At 43.8% G+C, this 17,500-nt stretch overlaps 3 protein-coding genes across 4 annotated transcripts in view; 1 reads left to right on the top strand and 2 right to left on the bottom strand.

The window, feature by feature from the left end:
* Positions 1-2,373, bottom strand: part of brd2b (bromodomain containing 2b) — a 13,893-nt gene extending 11,520 nt beyond the window's left edge. Inside the window, exons 1-2 of one of the 2 annotated variants that reach the window (XM_080857897.1) lie at positions 2,262-2,373; positions 614-944 (exon numbers count right to left, since the gene is read on the bottom strand). In XM_080857897.1, the coding sequence (XP_080714023.1) occupies positions 614-944; positions 2,262-2,293 (363 nt within the window). In that variant the 5' untranslated portion in view covers positions 2,294-2,373. The remainder of the gene's footprint in view (positions 1-613; positions 945-2,261) is intronic. The other variant, XM_080857898.1, reaches the window with a different exon arrangement.
* A 2,533-nt stretch (positions 2,374-4,906) lies between these two features.
* LOC308380035 (vitelline membrane outer layer protein 1-like) lies at positions 4,907-8,834 on the top strand (the record flags this gene model as incomplete). Its single annotated transcript, XM_080857318.1, has 3 exons — positions 4,907-5,128; positions 7,670-7,782; positions 8,531-8,834. 3 exons carry the CDS (start codon positions 4,907-4,909, stop codon positions 8,832-8,834), a joined length of 639 nt encoding a protein of 212 aa, XP_080713444.1.
* Positions 8,835-14,783: 5,949 nt separating this feature from the next.
* rftn1b (raftlin, lipid raft linker 1b) overlaps positions 14,784-17,500 on the bottom strand; it is a gene marked incomplete at both ends in the record, with an annotated part of 63,339 nt that continues 60,622 nt past the window's right edge. Inside the window, 2 exons of the mRNA XM_080857313.1 lie at positions 14,784-15,476; positions 17,223-17,298. Of these exons, the coding sequence (XP_080713439.1) occupies positions 14,784-15,476; positions 17,223-17,298 (769 nt within the window). The remainder of the gene's footprint in view (positions 15,477-17,222; positions 17,299-17,500) is intronic.

Below are 17,500 nucleotides of genomic sequence, written 5' to 3'. Positions count from 1 at the left end.
ATCATCTGACCACAATGAGATGATTAAATGTAGATATTTTTAAAGATGGCAGCGGTAGGGGTGGAAGAGATAGCTGCTCACAGACACAAGCCCAAAACAACAACATGGCCCTGAGATGGCCTACCCTCAGCCATAGCAGTCCTTGGAGTTGCAACACACAACAAAAGCACACAACACACAACAGAAGCACACAACACACAACAACAGCACACAACGCAAAACAGAAGCATCACACAACAAAAGCACACAACACACAACAGAAGCATACATCACACAACAGAAGCACAAAACACACAACAGAAGCATACATCACACAACAGAAGCACACAACACACAACAGAAGCATACATCACACAACAGAAGCACAAAACACACAACAAAGGGACACAACACACAACAGAAGCACACAACACACAACAGAAGCACACAACACACAACAGAAGCACACAACACACAACAAAAGCACACAACACACAACAGAAGCACACAACACACAACAGATGCATACATCACACACCTAGAACAAAGTAGTAGCACAGAATGTGCTGCCTAAACATGGACTCACAAGCCAACTCTTCTTCAAGCAGCGCCAGTCAGAGGCATATACACTCACCGGCAGGTTGAGGCGCACGGCGTCCACAGGGCCGTGGAAGGGCCAGGCGAAGTGGTGGCGCCACAGGGCCTTGACCATGGCCTTGTGGAGGAACTGAATCTGGTTGGTGACGCGCCCGCCCCGGGAGGGGTCGCTGACGGGGGGCTGGAGCGGCTGGGTGGGCATGCCGGTGGGGCCAGAGGGTGGGGGTGGCGGAGGGGGCACGGTGGGCAGCGCGGGGCTCTCGAAGCCCTCGAAGAGCAGCGAGGGCTTGCGGATGCGCTTGCCCGAGCTGGTCGTCACACCCGGCTCCATCCCGCCGACGACCGACAGGCCCACTCCCAGAGAGCTGCTGCCATGGAGACGAAAAGCACACATAGAGCGTGGGGACAGGGAAGAGAAGGCAGGGGAGGAGAGAATGGGGGAGGATGAGAAAGGAGGGAAACTTCATTCAGATTAAAAACTGCTAAAATCTCAATGTTAACTCTCAGCCATTAGTTCCATTGTATGTCTGCTAGGAATGTGTTGTTCTAATAACTTTTATTATCACAGTGGAATAAATACATTTTCATAGATAGCATTTATGAAATGTTAGAATTTTCCCTGAAGCTATTTTCATGTCCTTTTGTAAACTTAATTGAACTAAAACCTATATTGAAACACTGTACACATACACATATAAACTACTCACACTTTGATCACTCACTGCTTCCAATATCACACTCATAGTTGTCTATAAAAAGTGCACATAATAAACAACTGCTGGGGGAAAGTGGATCTTGGGTAAATTAGGAACTTGACCTTAACCAAAGTAAACAAATAGGTAAATTACAGAGTTTGCCCGATATTAACGAAGAAAGAAGTAACTAGCCTATGTTAAGCAACACATACAATGACACGATAATGATTTATTTCGCAAAGGTTACTCTTTACGTAATTGCATTTACGTCCCAATCACAGTAATGTTACCATGCATGATGGGGGCCCTGTAAAATAGATTACTAAATGATCTAGCTATTGTGGCCAAAACAGAGATACGTACAATGTTATGTTTTTCGATTCTCCAGAGCCTACACGCTTCAAAAGGGTTAGTCACCGAGCGGTCATCACATGGACTACCTAAGTGTTTGTAAACATAGACGCAATCTGCTAACCCAGATGAGCTGACGCGCATCCGATGATTACGCAACCGAAGTAGCTACCAATAGATACTCAATGATGGAGCCGGGTTTTAGTCTGAAACCAACCCAGACGAACTCTTTTACAGACTTCTACTCAACATCCAGCAACTATTGAATGGTTAGCACCCAAGGCTATATCACTATAATCTTGTCAGCGAGAAAATGGCGGCAGCGCAGTTCCGCGGGGCGGGATAGCTAGCCTAGTTCTGACTATTCTTGTCTAGATGATACCCATTGTTAGACTACTACACCACACAGGTTATTTCTTCTCACATACTCTGCAAGCAGGTGAACGAATACATCCAGTCATACTGATTTAGATGTACCGCGTAATTATATTAGGTCGGTAGCTCGGTTTTATGAACCCGTTCGATCGGATTTCAAGAGCGGAGCTCACACAAAGCTAGACGAAACGGCTCATTCTCAAACACCGTAACTTTGTGATTTATTTCATGCGTGAAGTGAGTGTAAAGCAAACTAGAATGTACCTGTCAAGTGGCGAATTAATAGCCGCATCCATCAGGATGGATCTGGATTTTAAACGTAGCCCAATTACTCAGAACTGTTCCACCCCGCTTGCATTCGAGTCATCCCTTTGCGGTGCAACTAGTAAATAGTGCCGGGTTACTTCCGCCTAATGCTTTATGAACCTTCCCCAGCCAGGCGGAGCCTTGCAACATTTGACCAATCCCTCTCTCTCAGTGTTGTCGTTTCAAGTTGTGATAGGCTGTTTAAGCCATCCATTATTGCAACCGCACCTAGCTTAGGAGGAAATACAGGCGATTTGTCACAACCATAGGTAACAGAATAAAGCGGGTAATTTTTTCAGCCGTCACAGGATGCATGACTGTGAAGAGTACGCAGCTGCGAAAAATGTTAACGTCCTTGCATAGATCGTAATAGAATGGTATTTTGTAAAGATCAAGAACAATCTGTTGACACATTATTGAGAGGTGGATTTACCATGAAAATATTTTGTATTCGTACATATCGGTAGCATTTTAAAATACTGCGGTCAGTTGTCTTAGATTATGCAACACTAAAATCTATTCTAACGCATTTTTACACTTTCAAAGGGGGAGCACAACTTTTGACTTTAAAATGGGTCGAATAGATGCCATTTCTGCATATATGTACGCAGGTTGGAGTACCTCGTGGGATCCTGTGAGATAGCTATAGCCACAACATACAGGCACCTGGCAAGTAAGTTTAGTTAACATGAGTTAACATTATTAACATAAATATTAGATTTACATAACACGCTGTGCAAACTGGAGTTTGTATGTAATGATGTGAGATAATTGAAGAGCTAGAGTTTTGTATAACATATTAAGAAAATAGGGATGTATGATAAATACATTTGCAGGGTCGGAAGAGAGCATTTATCAGCACCTGCTTGAGAGGGCGCTCTTCCTTGGGAAGTATTCCAAGTAGACAGACAACGCGGTTTAGTTACTAACCTGGGTAAATCAATGATGTGGTAAACCTGCTGAAAGAAGAGCCCTATGGTGGCGTTTTGCTTTGAGAATGAAGCCAAAGGGTTCTTCTATTAGGAGGTTTACCACTTAGGCCTTCTCCAACTTAGTTTACAAAGGTGTGTCACTAACCACGCACAAATGTTCTCACTCTCTCCTCCTGACTCTCTATTCAGGGAAAACGACCTAAACTGTCTAAATAATGAATCCACGAGGTGGTATTGTTTGATGATATAGGCTATGTTACCAATTCTCACCCCCTATCATTTGATGCAGGTCTAAATCAATCTAGAGCAGTGGTTCTTAACCCTATTGGAGGTACTGAACCCTGCAAGCTTCATCAGTGCATTTACCGAACCCGGCGTAATTTGAAAAATGAAATATGATTTCTTCAAAACGTAGGTATAAAAACAAAAAAACGGCCCGACATTGCATTGTGAACCGGGCTATACTGTGTGTGTCGACTCCTGCCGAACCCCTGAAAGTGACTCAACGAACCCCTGGGGTTCGATCGAACCCAGGTTAAGAACCACTGATCTAGAGGATTCAGTGCAATGGCCAGAGTTATATTGAGTTTTTGGAAAAGTGCATATTTGACAAGCAATGTGAATTTAGCTGCAATGAAAAGCCGCTCTGGATCCACTCTCAGTGAAGAAAAATGCCTTCTGTGGTCATTTTCACATTGTGTGCTTGCGTAAGGACTGGTTTATTGAGCCAAATCCCACTCCACTGTACTGATAAATCCTGTTACCACATGGCCAGGAGTGGACTCACATTGTGTTGACCGGAAACTGCAGAAACACATATTCATCATCATTGTTTATTCAGGGAGAATTGACTGAGCACAGGGCTCTTTTGCAGCAATGCCCTGACTGAGGCTACAGAATACAGAAGAACAATAAATAAACAAACCATAACAAAAAAGACAAAATAAATAAACAAAACACGTAAAAAACTCAGAAATTAAGTAACAAAGTAAAAAATATAAAGTAATATAATTAACCATGTCTTCATCTGACCTAAGTCCTTGTTCCAAAGTTATTTATCTTTACTTTTTCTAAAATAAAAAGGGTCAATAGTGCGCTCAGTGTCATCCTTGAAAAGCTTGTCCTCATCTAACACCATACCCATCAGGAATTAAAAATAGCGACATGGGAACGCAGCATGTTGTTTTCTGTGATGGAAGCCTATTGATTTTGGACTGATTGCACCACCTTTCGCCTCCAAGGGTGTGAGTGTTTGTTCTACAAGCTCTCAGGCGTCGTAATGGATGTTCCCGATGAAGTGGCAGACGCTCATAATCGGAGCCCCTGTCTCATTTTAGGGACTCGCACAGAACGATTTTGATTAATGGTGTATTGGACATCTGCTTGCAATGAGACGAAGAGCAATTTAGATAAACCACAAACTAATAAACAAGGCCTTCGTAAACATCTCTGGGTCTATTTCCTCTCGCCGGGAAGTTAATATTTCCTCTACGTTGATGCCACAGCAGGTGTTTCTTCCCATAGGATCCTGACCTTGTGGCAAATGATTAACCTAAAAAAGGAAAAAGCCAAATATGTCCTTTCTGGACGGTGCCGTGTATAAAAAGAGCGGTTCCATTAGCCATGCACCTCTTTGGGCGATTCTGAGTTGAGACTGACAGTTGAGCCGTCATGGTGTCCGTTCATATGACTGGGGTCTATCTCCTGGCCGTCCTGGCCCTGGGGCTGTGTGCGCACCCAGAGAAGAAGCCGTTCCTGTCGCGAGCGGGTGTGATGCATAACAGCAGGCCCTACTCCTCCATGCTCACAGTCAAAAATGGGGAACAGTTTGGCAACTGGACATGGCCGGAGATGTGTCCCCCAGATTACTTTGCTGTTGGATTCAGCTTGAGGGTAACTGAGACTCCGTCACATCCACACACACATACACACACACACACACACACACACACACACACACACACATTTTTTGTGTCTTTTCTCTGTGTAACTAACTCACACACAAGGCTCATAAAAGCCAGGTCGATAGTATTAGCAAACTCTACCATATGTGGTTATTTGAATAGTTTTACTCGCCTCACGTGGTGATTTCACATCAGGAACATGAAATAAATCTCGGTCTGTATAAATACAGTGGGGAAAATAAGTATTTGAACCCCTGCTGATTTCGCAAGTTTGCCCTCTTGCAAAGAAATGTGTGGTCTACAATTCTAATAGTAGGTCTATTTTAACAGTGAGAGACAAAATACCAACAAAAACATCCAGACAACTGCATTAAATAACAGTTATGAATTGATTTGCATTTGTTGCGGCAAATAAGTATTTGAACCCCTAGCAAAACATGACTTAGTACTTGGTGAAGAAACCCTTGTTGGCAAGCACAGACGTCAGACTAGTTGGTCACCAGGTTTACACACATCTCAGGAGGGATTTTGGTCCAGGTCCACTCCTCTTTGCGGATCCTCTCCAAATCCTTAAGGTTGCGTTTTCAATGGGAGGGAATGAGGTTCAAGGCCAATATTCCATGGTACATGGCCCCATCCATAGTCCCCTCGATGCGGTGGAGTCGTCCTGTACCCTTGGCAGAGAAACAGCCCCAAAGCATAATGTTTCCACCTCCATGCTTGACGGTTGGGATGGTGTTCTTGGGGTCATATTAGGCATTCTTCCCCCTTCAAACGCGGCAAGTCGAGTTGATGCCAAAGAGCTTGATTTTGGTCTCATCTGACCACATCCTGTCTCCCAATCCTCCTTAGAATCATTCAAGTGTTCATTGGCAAACTTCAGACGGCCCTGTAGAACCTGATAATGTAATAATTTCCCGATAATGTAATAACTCCCGATAATGTAATACAAATTCCTTCATAAGTCCCTAAAACATGTAATAAAACCTGATAATGTAATAATACCCCGATAATGTAATAAAGTGCAGGTTAGCCTCAATTTTGCAGAACCTGATAATGTAATAATTACCTGATATTGTAATAACTTTGGTTGGTGCTGTAGCATCAGGTCTCCAGTTTCAGAGGTCCAAACAGTGAAGATGTCCAGAGACCTGCTGCTTCACTATTAGCAGATACAGTATATATTTTATATGATTTCGAATGCACAATTTGTACAATGGTGAAAGGGATATTCAGTGGTAATCAACTAATAGAGAAAAAATAAGAACATTTTGGTATGTTAAAGACTGGCAGCTAATGGGCACTCATTGATCATCAATAGCTGACATTTCGCTATTTGATTTATATCAAATTCTCTTTTGATTTTGTGTGGCAATGTCCCTTAAAAATTACACTATATACTGCAAAACATCATGCACTGACCAAAGTTTTTACAATATCAGGAATTTATTACATTATCAGGTTCTGCAAAATTGAGGCTAACCTGATAATGTAATAACTTCCAATTAATGTAACATTTTATTACATTATTGGTATGGCGATTGTTACATTATTGGGAAATGCACTTTATTACATTATTGGGATATTATTACATTATCAGGTTTTATTACATCTTTTAGGGACTTATGAGGGATTTTTTATTACATTATCAGGGTTATTACGTTATCAGGAAATTATTACATTATCAGGTTCTACAGGCCCTGTACATGCGCTTCCTTGAGCAGGGACCTTAGGGGGACCTTGTGACCGCTGCAGGACTTTTACTTGTGCTGCCAATGGTTTTCTTGGTGACTGTGGTCCCAGCAGCCTTGAGATCATTCATAAGCTACCCCGTGTATTCTGGGGTTATCCTGCACCTTTCGGATGATCACCAATACTGCACGAGTCGAGATCTTGCACGGAGCCCCAGACCCAGGGCGATTGACAGTTGTTTGGTGTTGCTTTCATTTGCGAATAATCACACCAACAGTTGTCTGCTTCTCACCAAGCTGCTTGCTGATGGTTTTGTAGCCCATTCCAGCCTTGTGCAGGTCTACAATCTTATCTCTGACGTCCTTGGACAACTCTTTGGTCTTGCCCATGGTGGTGAGGTTGAAGGTGTGTAGTATGATTCTTTGGACAGGTTTATTTTGTACACATCACCATTAGAGATCAGGTGTACCTTGTTAGGCCTAATCTTTTTGGCTCGTGGGCACATAACTGGTCTGTAGGATCCAACATTCTTGCTGTTTGGTAGGGGTTCAAATACTAATTTGCCGCAACAAATGCAAATAAATTCATAACTTAACTGTTATAAAATGCAGTTTTCAGGATGTTTTTGTTGATATTCTGTTTCACACTGTTAAAATAGACCTACCATTACAATTATAGATCACGCATTTTTTTTGCAAGTGGCCAAAATTATGAAATCGGCAAGGGGTCAAATACTTATTTTCCCCACTGTATATATTGTGTATGCCTTCTGATACCTGTAAGTGCAACATGTCCAACTGGAAAATACATTCTTTAATAATTTTTCTTTTAATCTCAGGTGGAATCTAAGCAGTATGTACTGGATGACACTGCTCTGAATGGAATTCGTCTCATCTGTGGTAGGAATGAGGACAGAAGCTTCCTCTACACAGTGGAGTCCCACACTGGATTGTAAGACTGCCTCCTCTGCATCATAGTTCAAGTTCAAGTTCAAGTATTTTATTTGTCAGATGCACAGACAACACTGAGTCAGACTGGACACTGAAATTCTTAAGACAAGACCTACCAACAACCTACCATAGCATAACATAAATAACAAAACATAACATATAAGTACTCTGAACATAAATGACACATATAATAAACATATAATACATCTATTAAATATACAAAATAAATATACAATCCAATCTGCTAAACATGTAATACACATATAGTAACCTATACTAAAAGACTTAAAAACTTAAAGACAAATCAAGTGTGCCTGCTCATAAGATGGCACCATTTGACCACAATGACTATGCAGTTGTTGTTGCCCCTAGTAACTGAATTAGAGTAAACGCTAGGATAATGGCATTGAACCAGGCCTTCACTCCGGCCATTTATCATGAATGTGATATATGTAAATAGCAAGTGGTGACATTGCCTGCACAGAAAAAATGTCCTTCAAAAACAACCACAGAAGATTATTTTGTTAGATATGTTTTTGCACCTGGAAAATTGCTATATAGCCACAAGATAAAATGCCCTCTCTCTAGGATATCAGCATTTAAAGGTTTTTGTATTGGTTCAATAATGTAATGTGCAGTTAAAAAACATGGGGCTCCAAACAAATGTTCATAGGAATAATGAAAGATTCATCCTCGACGAACAGTTCAGATCAGAAACCCTTCCATGTTGTGTTGCATCTGTCTCACAGCTACGGTGACTGGACCGCGACGCAGTACTGCCCCAAAGGCTACCTGATCTCCTTCCAGCTTCGCGTGGAGTCCCACAAGGGCACGTTTGGGGACGACACCGCTGCCAACAACATCCGCTTCCGCTGCAGCAGCAACCCTGCGCTGGAGGGCCAGGGCATGGACTGGGGCGAGTATGGCCACTGGAGCCCAGAGTGCTCCGGGGGGGGCATCTGTGGCATCGAGACCAAGATGGAGGAGCACCAGGGGGGCCTCGACGACTCGACCCTCAATGACGTCCGCTTCCAATGCTGCAATAGCCAGTAGTAAGTCAAAGTCAAAGTCAAAGTAGCTTTATTGTCAATAACTTAATATGTCAAGACATACAAAGGAATCGATAGGACGTTTCCCATTCTCCCCCGGTGAAACATATACAGGTGCACCACCTAGTAAGAGCACAGCGCGCCTGAACGGCAGGTAAGGGGTCTCTACCTTAGGGCTGCGTTTCATATATAGACAGTGGGCTCATATTAGGGCTATTTAAACGTGACATTTGACATGATGAAGATCTTTTTCACTTGGTTTAATGGTAAATGGTGAGGTCACAGAATACCTTGAACCTTACCTTGATTCCTTTGAACTTACCCTTTGAACCTCATTTTTTTGTGAGCTATAAATATGTTTTTCCTGTAGACTGTGTAGATGTATGGCACACATTATATACACCGCATTTTGAAGCCTATGAAAAAAACTGTGTTCTGTGGCAGCTTATATAATCTGTTTTTTGTTTCTTTTTCGTTCTTTCTGTGATTTCAGATCCGGCTGATCCAGACGTCTTCACATTTGTTGGCAGTTTGTGAAAACCACAGGATGTTCACAGAGGAGACGGAACTGAAGGAACTGAGACATTCACAAATAAATGCAGCATGTAGCTCTCCACTTGGAAATCTCACTGGAACTTCAAAGCCTCCTTTTTGTATGCTTATAGGGACTAGAACACAGGGCAAAATATAGTAATTCAGTCTTAAGAATGCTGAATCTTGGAATATTTTCACAGCGCTATACCAGGGGGCGTATAATATGCAGCGTCAAAACAGACCTGAGCACAACACTGATGCCTGCTGATGTACGCATATTCCTCTTCCTTTAAATAAGCTTAATTAGGAAATAAGAAGATAGAGGTAATTAATTAATTTAAAGTTTAAAGCCTGACAACAGTAGATAAGTAGGCATGTGGGGAACAGAGGTAATTGTGTTAATTAATTGGAAAGAGGATAATCTGTAAAAGGGCTTTACGTATGAAGAAGAAGAAAATGGATTTCCTTACGGCCCAGCACGAGGTTCAAAACAAAATGGGTTTTCAGAAAGAGTTTCATGAAATCAAAGCATGGTGAAATGGGAGCTGCACGGAGAGGCTCGGGCTTGAATTAGGCTCATCATTATGAAGGTGGTTCAGGCCTGAACTATGCCTCTTAATAGGCTCTTTGTCTGAGGTCGTAGACTGATGATGAGGATGTGGTGTAGATGAACAGAGCAAATCCAGTCCTTTACAGTTGGCACTCTCCAAATGGGGGATTTCCCTCGCCTATTCTAATTCTGTTATGGAAGCCAAATGGGCCTTTAAAAGATTCATGGCTGTCATCATGAGAGCAGTGCTCCCTGTTTGCCCCCTCGCCTCTGATTTACACCCTCTGGTGTCTGGTACCGTATCATCCACTAGATGGCAGTGTTGCTCTTCATATGAGTGGTGTGGTGTGTGTTGAGATGGTGTGTAAACAGTGTGGGTTGAACATAAGCTATGCGGGCAGCAAAACTATCAAACAGAAAGAGGAACAGTTCCACTGCAGTGGTTGGACAACAGGTGTCTACAGCAGGTGCAAATGAACTCAATTTAGTACAAATACATCTATTTCCCTCTTTGTCTCTTGTCATTCCCCCCCCCCCGTTTCTCAAATAATGCACCTGGAAATCCTGTGATCTAACAGCATGACAGCGATCCACATGATCAGAGAAGGGCCATCACAGCTCCCCTCAGAAGGAAATCATTTAACGGTTCCTGCAAATGGACAGCTAATTGATACAGTGTTTTCTGAGCAGCTGAGCATCGTCTGGATCCCTTTGTGCCTTTAGAAGGATCACCATAGAAACTGTCGGCAGCACACAGTCCCCTGTGAGGTTCCGGGGCCTTTAAGGCTGTACCCTTGAGAGGGACTCAAGACCTCCTGCCCACTTACACATTCAAAGCACTTAGTGCACTCAGCAAAGGTCAAGGAAAACTTCAACAGAGTTCGAAGCAAAAGAGGGACAATGATTGGTGTTTCTTCTTTACCTTTTTTGTGTATGTTTGTTTTGGTGCTTTTATGGTGTGTGTGTGTGTTTCTGTGTGTGTGTGTGTGTGTGCAAGTGAATACCTCCTCTAAAAAGACAACTCTGTGTCTACATTGAGACACCAAGTCTGTAGCTAATCCTTCTGTATTAAATTATTCAAATCAATTATTTATAATTTTTTTCAATTACTGAGACCCAGATAATAGTTGATAATATGCAGGTTATTAACGTCTTAAAGATGAAATAGGATATAAGACAATGGCACACATTGTTAGCACTCACAGTTCATGTACCATATAGATTTTGTTCAGCCGACTCAAATGAGTCAAAGACCTGGTTTAAAAATCAAGAATTGAGAAGAGCAAGAATATTATATTTATGCAGGAAAATAAGAAACAGAAATGCAAATCAAATATAAACCATATTTATAATATACAAATTGTACAGATGCCATACACGTTATGTCACTTTTTCCATACAAACAAATGGTTATGCTTTACACTGGCGGCACAGCTGTTGCTGACAATAAGCGAAGCAACCTTCAAAATGGAGAACGGAAATGGAAAATGAACATAAGCCCACTTCAGCTAAATCATTAAATACTTATGACATTCCACGGTCATCCTCGATCAGTTAAATCCAACTTACAACAATCAGGAGAGACAGGAAAAAAGTAAGACAGGAAATGGAATCTGAAGGACATAATTAACCGTTCATTATTAACAAGAACAATTTCACTGCCACTGCTGGAGACTTTAAGACGGTAACATTATGAAAGAAGCGGAAATAGCGTGTTGTCTTTGTACACGACTGGGATAGAATGTTCCAGACGATGCTTGTGGGATTTCTACATTAGTCATAGGTAACTCCTCCTTTTACCGAGAGCAACACAAACACAGTTCTGCATCATTTAGCTGATGAAGTGCCAGATCCTGCTTTACATTCCCCTCTGCATAACTCTGGGTTATGTCTTCGGGAGGAGAGCGGGCTACTGGTTCTACCCCTGTTTGGCTGCCGTCATGATATATATTTCGATCAGCTATCTCCAGAGGGAATCTACAGACCCAGCTGACCCCCCGTGATAAAACACACACACACACACACACACACACACACACACACACACACACACACACACACACACACACACACACACACACACACACACACACACACTCACACACACACCCACCCACACACACACACACACACACATAAACTAGTAGTGTGTGTGTGTGTGTTTGTTTGTGGGCCTTGACACTGATCATTTGTCAGGTAAAGAGCAATGCAGATGAATGTTCATCATTAGTCATTCAGAGCAGAAACCACCCGTTCCCACTCACGCTTTAACCCCCCTCTACAGTCAGTTCAGGTGAGTGTACAACCCTCTCCTTAAGTATTCTCACCGCACCACATACTGTATTACTGTATTCCGTGCCATCACCGAAGCATGTCACCCCCCCCCCCCCCCCCCCCCCCCATCCCCAAACAAAACAAAACACAATCCACTGTCCAGAGGAGCCTAGTTGCTGCACGACAGTACAAGACCACACAGTTCACCACGCAGAGCAGAGACAAATAAACAAGAAAAATGTCAGGAATACGAAGCGGGGCTCAGACACGGATTAGGCGAGCGACTGAAGCTGCGCAGGCTGAGGCGGCTACATAAAAGGAAATTAATATCTGACAGCAGACACAAACAAATCAGGTTTAGCACCCGCTTGAAACTAGGAGGCAGAAACATCGGTGAAACATAAGAGGGCTTCAAAGCGCTGTCAGCTTCAACTTGGACAAAATACGGTGCGGGGAGAAGTCTTTATTACGACTCACGGCAACCTACACTGGAACGGAGGTGAAGAATCTCAGAAAAGAAGATAAAACAAAGAGAAAATGATATGAGTATATATTTCAGCACATTGGTATCGATTGAAGCTCGGTCAACCTTCACACAATACTGTGGAAGTAATTTGACATCCTTTAGGCCTTGAGTGGGAGTGTGTTAGAAACACCTCAACCTACGCAGGCGATGGAAAAGCCATTATGAGCCGAGCTTGACCCGCTCTAGCCATTACAGCAGATCTCATGCCCCGTGTCCACCCCCGTCCACCCACCCTCTCCTCCAGAGGGGGCCAGGAGGCCACACAGCTATCAGTGACCTGGGGGGGTGGGCGGGGGGGGGGGGGGGGGGGGGGGGAGGGTGGTGGGGGTCGGAGTGGGGTCAAAAAGCCCCCCCGCCCGCTTCCACCCCCAATCCATCAGTGAGCAGCAGCCTACGCTGCCACAATGATGTCATACGCACCTTTTTTATGGCGGCTTGGAAATTCTACACTCAGCAGTTTGCGAGAGCGGACAAACACTTTTGGTTCCACATCAGCACTCTTTCAAGCGTAGGTCGCTGCTGGACTTTTTCACTTTTTTGGGGGGACGAGTGATTTACAGCATTGCACTGTACTTATAAGGAAATACAGGGGGAAAAAGGAAAAAAAACGTGTTATTCATGTCGCCTTGGTCCTTGCTTGTGCACAAATGCGAAAGCTTTGAGGTATAATACGACTAATCATTATACTGTACCGAATCCAACTAGTCATCAATGAAATGTACTTAAGTATGTTTCCAAATCATAGCCACGAGATGCAAGTCACTGTATCCGCTGGCCAGAAAAACGGTTTTGAGGAAAAAAGGTTAAATTCCCATTAGCCAGCTAACAGGTCATAGCAATTAATAGAAACGAATAGGAAAACAACAGGAAACACGTTAGACAATATCACCACTGAAAATGTATAGAACCTATTCTTATCAACAAAAACTTTTCCTCATTACCCAAAAGTTTAATCTTTTCCGGTTTATGAGAAAATGAAACTGCAGTAGACCACAGATCTAATCTAGTTTTATCAGTGCTGATTCCTCTAAGATTTTGATGTGTTTGGATGAACCACACCCAGAATGTATGAAGAACCTCAAGGGCTTTGAACACAGAAGTTGGTAACTGCGGATGTCAGGATACGCAAAAGAAAGATCCTAGAACTTTTTCTTCATAATATTTCTATTCTCCTTGGAATAGAAATGATATTCTTCATATAATTTCTACTCTCCTTGAAAAACAAATGAATCTCTTCATATCAACACTTCACCAAGCAAATTGGCTTCAATGCACAAATGTATCGAATACACATTCCATGTATAGAATACACTCTCGATATACAGTATATGCTTGAAAAAAGTCACATTCCTCCTTCATATTATCAAGCAAATGTATGAACGAATTTAAACAAGAAAAAGAAAAAAGAAAAAAAGAGACCAATCATCTCAAAGATGTACGCCATCCGGTTCACAATGGATTGCCTTTCGCAACGGTAGCCATTTCCTTTTCAGTGGGTCTCCTTCCCTGTTGATGAAGGAACTTTGACAGTAATACTGTACAATGCGGCACAGGAAGGAGGAATGTGTGAGTCAGAGAGTCTATCTCATTAGTCTCAGGCCCCCCTTTGGCCACACAGTACACCTACCCCATGTGTTTTTAATATCCAGTGGTTGTGATAACAGCCTTCCACACCGACCCCCCCCCACCCCCCCAACCCCCTCTCCTCCCTTCCTCTTCTATCAGCTCGTATACAGAGCTCCTTCTCAGCAGATGAAGGTGGGAGTGGCAGCGAGGTGAAAAATAGTCAGTATGTAAACGGGAGGGCTACTTTGAGGCAGGCGCCGCCACGGACGACTATTTGGGCGGCAGCTGTCTGAAAGCAGGGGTGGGGGGGGACAAGGAAGGACAGTGCAACAGCAGAAGGTCCCACGTGCTGCGTAAGGCTCGTCCGGGGGGGGGGGGGGGGGTGGACGAGGCTAAGGGAGGCAGGGGACCAGCGAGCCCTTCCTGGGGTGGGGGGTTGAGCGAGGGGGGTGTTGGCCAGAGTCGGTGCAGCTGATGTCCGGGCTGGCGGAGGAGTCTTTCTCCTACACCTCCATTTTGTCCTCCTCGCCTGGCCCCTCCCTAAGGATCCCGTTGGTCAATGGCCCTTCTTCCGGTTGCATGGCGACCTCTTCACCTTTGACCAGGTCTGACTTCCCCTCTTTGACCTCTGTGCTGGGATCACGTTCCTGCTCTCCTCCTGTGCCTCCTTCCTCCTCCTCTTTTGTCTCCTCTTCTCCCTCATTCCTGACTTCACCCTCATCTGCCCCTTCACCTGTATTTCCACACTCTGTCTCTTTCCTGTCTGTCTCTTCCCTGTCTGTCTCTCCGTTCATCTCTGGTTCAGTACTTGCCCTGCTGTCATTCCTCTCTCCATCTTCCTCTGCCTCCTCTTTCTTCTTAACCTCTCCACCTATCTCCTCTTCCATCTCAGTCACTTGTTCTATCTCTCCCTCCTCAGTATTTATCACTCCCTCATCCCCTGCTTCTCTTGTCTGGGGCTCTGCCCTAGCCGGTTGGATTTTGTCCTCTAGTTCAACCTCTTTGACATCCTCTCCGTTCTCTTCAATCGCTCCTGTGCACTCTTCGTCTTTGGCCACCTTCTCCGTGCCGTCGGAGATCCTCCGATCGTCCAGCTCCCGCTCTGCTGTCGGGGGCGCGTTCTTCTTCTTCTTACCCTTGGGCATGTCTTTGATGGAGTTCTTGTTGGACTTGTTCCGTGTTTTGAAGATGAGCTTCTGAAACACAGGATGTTTACATGAGCACTTCTCAGAAAATCGTTACGCACAAAGAAACTTTAAGGGGCACCAGTAAATTAACACAGCTTAATGAAAAAAGGAGGGGAAGGAATATTTGTGCACAGGGGGGGTTGAGGAAATTCCGAGGGATAAGACGCCTTTCCCTGTAGGCTTCTCAGGAGACGCCATTAGAAATAACAGCAATGGAAAAGTCATAAAACTCCACTAATGCTTTAGCATAACAATGCAAATAGCTACCGCTATTCACAGTGCCCTAAGAAAACAAGGCCGATTGCACATCGACTATATTTAACATTCCTATTGTACCACAGCCTGGAGTGGGTAATGCATCACAGGTTTAGACTTCACCCTGAGACGCCTGAGAAATTCACAAGAATATGGGGGCTTTTCTCATTTCAGGCAGTCATTTATATTCCACTTGGCTGAGGAGTTTGGTGAATTAGCAATTCTCTGTGGGGTCAGAGGTCAAATTTGGAGGTTGGTCGTTCCAGGCTCAGTGGCAGATGAAAGACAGGTGGCCATGTTTAGCGCCTGGGTTGCTAACGGGAGACTGGCACTGATATGTACAGAGCCAAAGTGGATGGCTTAAGGGGTGGCTAGCAGCTAAGGGTTTAAGTGAAGCTTAGCTTAGCGTGTTTATCTCAGATAACAGTAACATCTCCAGGCCAGCTGTGCGGTGCCTTGCACACAGAGCACCACTCCCTGCTGTGAGAGAAAGCTACAGAGGGTTGTGAGACAGAGAGAGAGAGAGAGAAAGAGAGAGCGAGAGAGAGAGAGAGAAAGAGAGAGAGAGAGATAGAGAGAAAGAGAGAGAGAAAGAGAGATAGAGTGATAGCAGGAATGATCAGAGATAAGAGAGCTACAGAGGGTTATGAGAGAGAGAGAGAGAGAGAGAGAGAGAGAGAGAGAGAGAGAGAGAGAGAGAGAGACTTTGACTTTTATGTTTTTTTTATTTTCAGTAAAAAAGGAAAACACTCAAGAGGTAAAAACAATAAATGTTAAAAAGAACTAAAACCAATTTTTTCTTCTTTAAATAAACAAAAACAAACACAAAAACAAAAGACAAAACAATAATTTTTAAATATAACTCAAATGTATGTACTCAGAAAAATTGCTGTAGCATTCCTTCTTCATTTACTGTACAAATACAGTTCTCAATCCCCCACACTTCGGTAAAAGACTGCAATTCACCAATGGAGTTATGCAGTTCACTGTTATTCTAGAATCTTCCATCTTATTCCTTCGTGTCAGCCACACCGCCATTTTTCGTGAGCCTCTCACATTTTGTAGCTCCATGTGGGGATGGAGATTAGCACAAGGCAGTTTGTTACAGACTCCATCCTGCCAGGGTATCTTCACTATGGGATCAGGGACGAGGGAGAGAGAAAGAGGGAGAGAGGGAGAGGGAGAGGGAGAGAGAGATAGAGAGAGAGAGAGACAGACAGAGAGAGAGGGAGAGGGAGAGAGAGAGAGGGAGAGGGAGAGGGAGGGAGAGAGAGAGAGGGAGAGAGAGGGAGAGAAAAAGAGAGAGAGGGAGAGAGAGAAAGAGAGATAGAGTGATAGAGTGATAGCAGGAAAGATCAGAGATAAGAGATCTACAGAGGGTTATGAGAGAGAGAGAGAGAGAGAGAGAGCATGCGTGAGAGAGATAGAGTGATAGCAGAAATGATCAGAGATATGAGACAGAAAGTGAGAGTGATTGATATGACATGAGAGGTCACCTACCTTAGATTCTCTCTTCTTGCGGGGCAGCACTGGCCTCTGGAGGAAAACGATCTGCTTGGTGCTCAGACTTCCATCACTGACAGACACGAGAGAGATAAGAGCCAGAGCAGAAGACATGAGAGATGAAGGAGGAAGGGCCCTCAAACATGCACTGACCTCAGTATAAATCACCAATGAGTGTTGCAGACTGACACAGTCAGTGTGGACACATGCGTCCAATTTCCGATTTCAGTCCGATTTAAATTGGATATTGGACACATGTGACTCCCTAGAACTAG

The sequence above is a fragment of the Sprattus sprattus genome (genome assembly GCF_963457725.1).
Source record: "Sprattus sprattus genome assembly, chromosome: 19".
In the NCBI taxonomy this organism is placed as follows: domain Eukaryota; kingdom Metazoa; phylum Chordata; class Actinopteri; order Clupeiformes; family Clupeidae; genus Sprattus; species Sprattus sprattus.
This window is presented reverse-complemented; position numbering and strand designations above follow the sequence as displayed.